This window comes from Sphaeramia orbicularis, chromosome 3 (genome assembly GCF_902148855.1).
Source record: "Sphaeramia orbicularis chromosome 3, fSphaOr1.1, whole genome shotgun sequence".
Lineage (NCBI taxonomy): Eukaryota > Metazoa > Chordata > Actinopteri > Kurtiformes > Apogonidae > Sphaeramia > Sphaeramia orbicularis.
In genome coordinates this window covers 19703680-19713755 of record NC_043959.1, presented here as the reverse complement: position 1 = coordinate 19713755, position 10076 = coordinate 19703680, and the positions used below count along the sequence as shown (strand labels likewise).

Below are 10076 nucleotides of genomic sequence, written 5' to 3'. Positions count from 1 at the left end.
TCTCTGTATCTGTCTGTCTAAGTTTGTCTGAAAGATTGTCTAATGACCATTTTTTATTCTGAGGACGAATGAACAGTTTTTTCCACAACAGTATCTGTCTGTCTGTCTGTCTGTCTGTGTCTGTCTGTCTTTCTGTCTGTCTGTGTCTGTATCTGTCTGTCTGTCCCTGTCTGTCTCTAGATCTGTCTGTCTATCTATCTGTGTATCTGTCTGTCTCTCTGTCTCTGTATGTCTGTCTCTGTATGTCTGTCTGTGTCTGTCTGTATCTGTCTGTCTGAGTCTGTCTGTCTCTGTGTCTGTCTGTCTTTCTTTCTGTGTCTGTCTGTCTTTCTTTCTGTGTCTGTCTGTCTGTGTCTGTATCTGTCTGTCTGTCTCTGTCTGTCTGTCTCTGTCCCTGTCTGTCTGTCTGTGTCTGTCTGTCTCTGTATCTGCCTGTCTGTCTGTCTCTGTATCTGTCTGTCTGTGTCTGTCTGTCTCTAGATCTGTCTGTCTGTCTGTGTCTGTATGTGTCTGTCTGTGTCTGTATGTGTCTGTATGTGTCTGTCTGTTTGTCTGTCTGTCTGTCTGTCTGTGTCTGTATGTCTGTCTGTCTGTGTCTGTATGTGTCTGTATCTGTCTGTCTGTTTGTCTGTCTGTCTGTCTGTCTGTCTCTGTCTCTGTATCTGTCTGTCTAAGTCTGTCTGAGTCTGTCTCTGTATCTGTCTTTCTGAGACTGTCTGTCTGTCTGTCTGTCTCTGTCTCCGTATCTGTCTGTCTAAGTCTGTCTGAGTCTGTCTCTGTATCTGTCTTTCTGAGACTGTCTGTCTGTCTGTCTGTCTGTGTCTGTCTGTATCTAATTGTCTGTCTGTATTTGTCTGTCTCTGTGTCTGTCTGTACCTGTCTGTCTGTCTATCTATCTGTCTGTCTGTGTATCTGTCTATCTGTCTATCTGTCTATTTTCCAGTCCTGTCCCCTTTAATACTGCTGAAACCTCTGTGATGAAACGTGATGCTGGACCAGGGTGGGGGGTGTTTAGTATGGGGGGGGGGTGTCACATATAACCGCTCAGAGGACACTCCGCAGCGGACACGCGCACTCATGTTTCCATGCTATGATGCGCAGACGGACAAAGTTGAGCGCAGAATGTGACCTCTGCATCTGAGGAGAACCCCCGAAGGACGGATCCGGATCCAGAACCCAGTCCAGAACAGACCGGACCAGTCTAGTCCAGCAGAGGAAAACCCGCAGGTAAGACGCATCTGTGCGCACATCAGGTTCATGCGCGCGGAGACGCTCGTGAAGTTCGGCTTTTTCTGTTGTCTGATGTGTCCGAGAAGATTCCATGGACCAGATGAGCTGACAGACAGACAGATGACAGACAGATGACAGACAGATACCTACCGGAGGATGCTGCGTAGTTGGACCGGACCGGACCAGACATCAGCACCGAGTCCATCCGAAGATACCCGAAGAGTCCCGATTTACCTCCGACGTGTTTTTCTTCCAGACTCTTCTTTAACTCCTCACCTGCAAAACGACAAAAACAGAGAAATAAAAAAATCACCAGAGGCTGATGAAACCTGACCTACAGAACCCACATCAGTGTCATCAGCAGCTGTTTGACCTGTTATTTTAATTATGGGATAGAATAAACATCAGATAAATAGGTTTTGTATGAGCAGCCTTCAGATGAAACTGGGATTTGTCTGAAAAAGTGATGTTAGATTAGGCAAATATCAACCCTTTCATGCATGAAGTATGAAAAAAAGCATCTAGATTTTTTTTTTTTTTTTTTTGGATTGATTTTATTACCCAAAATTTGGCTAAAGTTGAAATGTATTTTTTATTTTATTTTTTTATTTTTTATTTTTTTTAAATATATGGTTTTATTAAAGACTTATTTAACCTCCTGAGACCCAGGAAAGTACAAGATTTGGCTTTTTTTAATTAAATAATTGCCTATATTGGAAACATCATGATGCAACAGTTTTTTCAGATACATTTTTTTTAAACAATTATAGAATGTCCTTTATGATGGACAGTTTGTTTTGTTTGTTTTGTATAAAGCTATGAAAGTCTTTATAGCTGGGTCTTATGAGGTTAACTGTATGAGATTAGAGCATTCCAAATGCTAAAACTAAGATGATCCTTTTTTCATTGTGTTGCTGAGGGTCTATAGAGACTGCTCCCATGTGGTCTGGAGAATAGTGCCTTTATAACCCTTTGGAAAGTGAGTTAAACTATGTATCCACAAATATGGACACCATGCATGAAAGGGTTAAACAAAATGACTCATCCTAGACCTCAGATAAGATCAACCATGTGTCAGGATTTTTTTTTGCTCCATGATAAAGAGTCTGGATGTGATTCATGATGTATCTTATGGTCAAAATACTGCATGTGTTCACTAATACTGGAAATTAATCACATACAGAAAAACAGGACAAAAAAAAATGCATCTTAAATGTGAAATGTCAAAAAGAGCTGCTCTATCAAGTCAGCTGTGAGGCCTGTTACATTTAGAGGAAATGTATCTGATTTTTATTGTTTAATGTAAATCATATTTGTAATAACACAGTGACATGTTCAGTTATTGTCTGTTAATATAGAACATGGGTCGGCAGCCTTTGCAATCTAAAGAGCCGTTTTAGAACAGAAAAAGAAAAACAAAACTGTCTGGAGCTAAAGGATACTCTTATACCTTTCCTCAAACTGGTGACTGTTAAAGAAGCTCTTTAGGAGTCATTTGTACAGAATATGTGGAGAATAAATCAAAGTTTCAGTGCATTTACACAAGTACAAAGAAATGACAAAACTAAAGAAAACGGTGATATTCACTGTAAAAAAAAAAAACTAAGAATTTTTACAGTTTATTTTACAGATTTTTTCCTGTATTTTTAAGATACAGGAAAATATCAATGAAATGACAAAAATAGGCTGCGATTTTACATGTCAAATGGAAAATAACACAAAAAAACTGTAACTGTGAATAACCGTAAAGTTTCAATTTTTTAAAAGAATTTTTTTCTTTTTTTGCAGAAAAACAGTTAAAATACATTTGCAAATGTATCATAATTTCACAAATATTTATTTTCTATTTATGAGATTAAACTGTTAATTTAAAGTTTAATACCGTAAAAAAAATAAAAATAAAACAAGATAAAATTACTGACAATTAACCGTAAAAGAAGAATTTTTCTGTAAGTTTAACAAGACTTGTTTGTTAATTGACAGATATCTTGTGTAATTATGGAAGGTTTCACAACAAAAATATTGAATAAATGTAGTTTTGTGAATGTATAACATGTATAAGCACTGATAAACTGTCCAAATACAGTTTTTATCAGTGGATTGTACAATTTAGTCTCACTGAAAATTATTTTCATATATATATATATATATATATATATATATATATATATATATATATATATATATATATATATATAAATGCGTGTGTGTGTAATTTGATTGTTTTAATACATGAAAATATTCTTCATTAAACATTAAAAAGTAAAAAAAAAAAAAAAAAAAAAGCAACATCTCATGTAAAGTTAGGGCAAAAAACTGTATTTTAATTATGGAAAATTATCGTATTTTTATGAGATAGTTGTGTTCCGTTGTTTAACAGTATTTTTTCGGCACCCCTGCTGCTGGAATAATACTGTTTTTTTACTGTTTTTTTTTTTACAGTGTGATAAAGAGTCTGGATGTGATTAATGATGTAACTTATGGTCAAAATGCTGCATGTGTTCACTAATACTGGAAATTAATCACAGAAAAACAGGACAAAAAAATGCATCTTAAATGTGAGGCCTGTTACATTTAGAGGAAATGTATCTGATTTTTATTGTTTAATGTAAATCATATTTGTAATAACACAGTGACATGTTCAGTTATTGTCTGTTAATATAGAACATGGGTCGGCAGCCTTTGCAATCTAAAGAGCCATTTTAGGACAGAAAAAGAAAAACAAAACTGTCTGGAGCTAAAGGATACTCTTATACCTTTCCTCAAACTGGTGACTGTTAAAGAAGCTCTTTAGGAGTCATTTGTACAGAATATGTGGAGAATAAATCAAAGTTTCAGTGCATTTACACAAGTACAAAGAAATGACAAAACTAAAGAAAACATTGATATTTGTCATTATTTTTATTTGATGCAAAAATCAAATGGTAAGTGAAGGCTTTCGTTGCAATGGAGAATACAAATGAATAACTTTAATGTTATAAAATTAAAAAGTACTCTACTTTTGCTACTATTACTATGTTTTTTTTTATTCATTTGGAGTAGAGTTGACATTTTTACAACAGCATAACGACAGAGTCACTTTATTGCAATGACAAAATGTGTAAAAAAAAAAAAAAAAAAAGAAAGAAAGAAAGAAAAAGAAAAAAAAGTGTTATTCATTTCCATATGGTTCTTGTTGTTTTCATGTAGAATGCTATTTGTAAATACTTATAAATAGTCCAAAAACAGTGTATTATTTATTTGGTATCATTAACAAATAGTGTTCTGCAAGAAAACAACAAGAGTTTTGTAGATTTCTCAAAAAAAAAAAAAAAAAAGAAAAAGTGCATTTTTCAGATCGGAGGTATTCCTTTGTATAAACAGTTTGACTCATTTTATCTGTATATGTCATTGCAGTGAGATCAGAGTTTGAATGTTTGGTGCTTTATTTTATCCCTTATTGATCATTATTGAGCCCTCATTTAGTTAAAGACGTAAAAACTGATATTTTCTCCATGTTTTTCCTGTCGTCCACTTCCAGAACACGATTTTAAGCAGTAACAATCTATGTTTATGTGTAGATCAGATTAAGGGTGTTATGGAAAAAATAATACTTTACTAATTCATCCTCAGAATAATAAAAGGTCTTCTCAGGCGATCAGTGTCTTTGAGTATAAGTTTATTGGAGCTCCATCAAAGGTACAAAATCAAACAGAGCTGACGCTGTCTGTGTGAGAGAGTACAAAGAATCAGCTGAGTTTCTGTGTCTTATACCAGAGCCAGAGAGACCCAGAACTCTGAGATAAGGGCTCTCTGAGAGTCTGTGAGATCTCAATTGTATTCCCTCCAAGTGTCAAACTGGCCTTCGACTGAAAACACAACAGATAAGAAAGGTCAGAAAAGGTTTAGAATTTACAGGTGCCATAAACTACAAACAACGTCATCCAAACTTATGTGATCTGTGCAAAGACACAGGGAATAGATGTAAAAGCCTATGTGACAAATGGAATGCATGCAAAGATGTATAGAATACATGTAACTTTCCTCTACAAGGGAAAAAAACAGATAGATAAAACTTCTTTCCGATGTGTATAGTTTCTAAACCCTGGTGTTCATGCATTCGTGTGTTCAGGGAAATGTTTAGACAAATTTTCATCCTGAACATGTTTATTTCCCTTTTTCTTAAATTTTTTGAAGTTTATATTGTGATTGATTGCGATGAATGAGACTGTGCAGATTTGTGTAAAGTTCTGATTTCTAGTTGTGTCTCTGTTTTCCAGATCATGGCAGCACCGGACTCCTTCTTCTTCTTCTGTTTGTGGGTCGTTGCCATCCTCTCCGTTGGACTCGGATGCCCCGATCCGTGCACCTGCGCTGATAAATATGGCCGCCATTTTGCAGAATGCTCCTTTAAAGACTTGGCGGAGGTTCCAGTTGATTTGCCTCCAAATGTTACGACGCTGAGCCTCTCGGCGAACCGAATCGTCATCATCCCTTTGGGAATCTTCGACAACGTGACTCAGGTGACGTCGCTGTGGATGGCCCACAATGAGATCGTCTCCGTGGAACCGGGGACACTTGGCGTGTTGGTCCACCTGCGGAACCTGGACGTCAGCCACAACAGGATCGTGGACTTCCCCTGGGAGGATCTGCAGAACCTCACAGCTCTGCAACTGCTGAAGATGAACCACAATGAGATGGAGAACCTGCCAAACGACGCCTTCACCAACCTCAAAGACCTGAGGTCCCTCCGCCTCAATGACAACCGGTTCACAACCATCGCCGCAGGGACGTTCGACGGCTTGATCTCTTTGTCGCATTTACAGATTTATAACAATCCATTTGACTGCATCTGCTCCCTGGACTGGCTCAGGGTCTGGATCTCAGCAACAACCATCACGGTTCCGGACCAGAACCTGATTGTTTGTGCGACGCCGGAGAAACTTACAGGAGAAGTTATCGTGAATCTGACTGAGTCAAAGTGTTCAAGCCCAAATGTGACAATAAAAACCAAATCCAAGGCTCACAACATGACCTTCTCTGAAGGAAGTGTTCTGGTGTTGACCTGTGACTTTAAGGGAAATCCAGAACCTCTGGTCAAGTGGAGCATCCAGAGCCAAAACAAGAACAGGGAGCTGGTTTTGTCACTTGTTGAAGGCGACTCAGCTGAATCCACTGTGGACTCTTTGAAGTCTGTCAAAGTCCACCCAAACGGGACTCTGGTCATTTCACATCTTCAGAAGGAAGATGGAGGAACGTACAGCTGCTCTGGAACAAATCAGTTTGGTCAAGCTGAAGATTCAGTGTTTGTGGAGGTGTTGGCGTTACCGAAACCAACACCTGTAAGAAAGACAACCACAACGCGTAGTTATCCCAGAACACCACCACCTGTGCTCCAAACCACAAGCACAATGTCTGTTTTTGACTCAGATGTCGAAAGAAAAGACTTAATCAACACAGATCCCACCATCCTACCAACTGCAGAAATTAAAATGCACGAAGAGGAACCAAGTTACCCGTCACGCAGCAGTAAATGTAGCTTGACAGTGAATACAAAATACGTCTCCAGTCACGTCTTTAACGGGAGCTTTGAAGATGTGAAGCAGTACACATTTGACTTCGGTGTCATCGCTTTAGGAGTGTCGGAAACAGAGGTGACGGTTCGTCTCAATCCACTGCTCAAACCCAAAGAGAAGACAGTCAACGGAGACGACTCGTCTGAAAGCTCCGGTTCGGACTCTAACGGGTTGTTCCTGTGCATCGCCACTGACCGCAAACACTCAGCGGTGCAGTGGACGAGGATTAAAGACGGCGTCAACACGTATCAGTTCACCGGTTTGCGACCCGGAACCAACTACTCCCTCTGTCTGACCTACAGGGATGAGGACTGTGAGGTCCAGGTCCTGTTCACCACCAGGAGGAGGGTCCCCAACCTCCTCATCATCATCTCCGTCAGCATCTGCCTCCTCACCATGTCCACGGTGCCACTGCTCGGCGCCACCTGCTTCCACCTGGTCTACAAGTACCGCAGCAAGACCTACAAGCTGATCCTGAAGGCCAAGGACCAGTACCAGATGGAGAGGGCCAGCTTCAACATCCACGCCCCCCACACCGAGTCGCAAAGGCAGATCAACGGCAGCCAGCTGGACGAGGAGGAGGAGGAGGAGACGGAGAGCGCTGACGGAGACAAGGAGGCCGACACCGAGGAGAGCGTGGTGACGGAGTCCGTCACGTTGTCGCAGTGCAGAGGCAACGCGGACGACTGCGAGGTCGGGTCGGAGTACAGCGACCGGCTGCCTTTGGGAGCCGAGGCCATCAACATCACAAGCAACTACAAATATCCATATCAGTAAATGTCTGTAAGTCTCATTGGTCCAGGTCATCGTTCATCATTAGTAGTTTTTCTAAGTTCAACTGGATATCAGTTCAATTTGAGCTGGGGGAACAGAGCTGAGCAAATACAACTGATGAAGATGTTTTTAAGAACAGAATCAGTCCAACTGAACTTCAAAAAACTACTAAGGATTTGTATCAAAAAACTTCAGCTGGACTTGAAGGTCCAGGTTAGTGGTTCTGCTCCTCTGTGAACTCATCTAACCTCAGAGTAAAATCAGATAAATGAACCAAACAATAATAATCGTGTAAACGTCTGTTGTTGTAGGAGTTGACTTTAGCTCAAACCTGTGGTTGGATGTGTTTCTAAAATATATTTAATGCACATTTAAACATTTAACCCTGGAAAATATTTATGGAAACAACAAAATTCTAAAAGAAAACATCCTAAATTTGACTTACTAGTTTTTCGCTCACTTTCGGAGGTTTTTTGCCGGTTTTCCCAAAAACGTAAATTTACATAGCGGGAATGTAAATGTCATTTTAAAAAAAAAAATTCTGACATAGTGAGCATTTCCAATATTCCAGAGATTCTGATAAAGTGTAAATCTGGTTCAACAGGTTATGATGAGACTAAATTATTCCTGTATCTCATCCATGAAAACACATCACAGATATTTTAGCCCCTACTTCCTCTACTGTTTATTGGTGTCATGTATATTGTAACCTACAGCACCACCTGCTGGCAACACAATGTAGACTTACTTATTTGCTCCAAACCAGTTTATGGAAACACATAATTTGCATTTTCAAAGAGTTTGCTTCAGATTTGCAGGAAAGTTTAGTATAGCAGATAAAATGACACCTTCTGCCAATATTCACACAGTGCAAATCGTATTTCTGCTTGAAATGCCAAACCATGACTGTTTCTATCAGTGTATGATGTGTTAGTTAAACAGGTTTTTGGCTTTTATCTGTCACTTATATTCAGAAAACTACCAGCTTATTGTCAGTTTTTGAGAAAAGTAGTTATTGTGCACTGTCAGCTGCAACATGTGATGTTAAAATGGTTAGAAGTGACTAGTTTATTGCACTTTTTCCTGTAAAAATGCTGTAAATAGAGTAGGGCTTTTATTAAACAGTAAAGAAAGAAGAGAACAAATTAGAAGAAAAACCATAGTAGCGTCTTAAAGCCATCTTCAAAAATTATTTTCTACCCTTCAGTCAGCAGATGTTAAAATCTATCAAATATATCCCATCAAATCCAGTTTCATAAAAGTTTTTTTGTTTTTTTTTGCATTTTATAGAAACCTTGAAGCGAAATAACAAAAAACTGAAAATTACATCACATGTTTCCCTTTCCCTCTGAGCCAGTGATTGATAAACTGATCAGATGTAAGTGATTCTGGGTGTTTTCTAGTCTAATATTGATCCATAAGAACAGTTCGTCTTCTTGTATTTACTCTGAAGTAGATAAAATGTGAACCTTATACTCTGTTTCATAACAACTACAGTAGTTTCATTTCTTGCTTTTTACAGTTTATCACAAAACAACAGATAAATAGACTTTTTTCACAGCATGTTTACATTATTCACTTTAGAAAACAGCTATTTTCTTGTGGATTAAACTTTTTGTAGCGATTCAATCTAGATTTGCATTAAACACACTTAGTGATAGACAATCAACAGATACATGTGCCTGTTTTTTATTTAATATACTTTATGTACCAAATAGCCTCTAGTCATTATTAGACCATTCAACATTAAAAAGATGAAATAACTTTTGTATAAATGAAAGGGAAGCATGAAGCCTCATTCATTTCATGTTGTAGATTATTATGAGATTAGAATAAAAAGTACAGTATCAGAATATTTTGTTGGTTTCAGGTGAAGGTAATGAAATGAAAACATGTTTTTAACCCTTGTGCATCACTTAAAAAACATCTATTGGTGTCTTCAAAGATAAAAATGTAACTGCTCATGTTAATTTTTGTCACAGTTTTCTACGGCAGATTAACAGTTATCATGATGGAAAGCAGGAAAAAAACAGCGTGTAGAATTTTTCTCTTGTGAGAATTTGACGCAGCTCAACATTTTCCACCTTATTATTTCTGGTTCTGGTGCAAGCGTTGGTTAATTATGGAAGTCCATTTCCACCAGTGAAAAAATCATCATGAAAAGTCAAAATTATGAGATAAAAAGTCAGAATTATGAGATAAAAAGTCAAAATTATGAGAAAAAAGTTTAAAATTATGAGATAAAAATTTAAAATTATGAGATAAAAAGTCAAAATTATGACAAAAAAGTTTAAAATTGTGACATAAAAATTCAAAATTATGATAAAAAGTCAAAATTATCAGATATGAAGTCAAAATTATGAGATTAAAAGTTTAAAATTCTGGGGTAAAAAGTCAAAATTATGAGGTAAAAAGTCAAAATTATGAGATAAAAATTCAAAATAATGAGATAAAAAGTCAAAATTATGGGATATAAATCAAAATTATGAGATAAAAAGTAAAAAAAATTATGATATA

General features: G+C 37.5%; 1 protein-coding gene across 1 annotated transcript; it reads left to right on the top strand.

Annotated features, from left to right (window-relative positions):
• The first annotated feature begins 1053 nt into the window (after positions 1-1053).
• LOC115416772 (immunoglobulin superfamily containing leucine-rich repeat protein 2-like) lies at positions 1054-7648 on the top strand. The gene is made up of 2 exons (XM_030130635.1): positions 1054-1227; positions 5490-7648. Exon 2 carries the CDS (start codon positions 5493-5495, stop codon positions 7560-7562), a length of 2070 nt encoding a protein of 689 aa, XP_029986495.1. The 5' UTR covers positions 1054-1227; positions 5490-5492; the 3' UTR covers positions 7563-7648.
• Positions 7649-10076: the final 2428 nt, after the last annotated feature.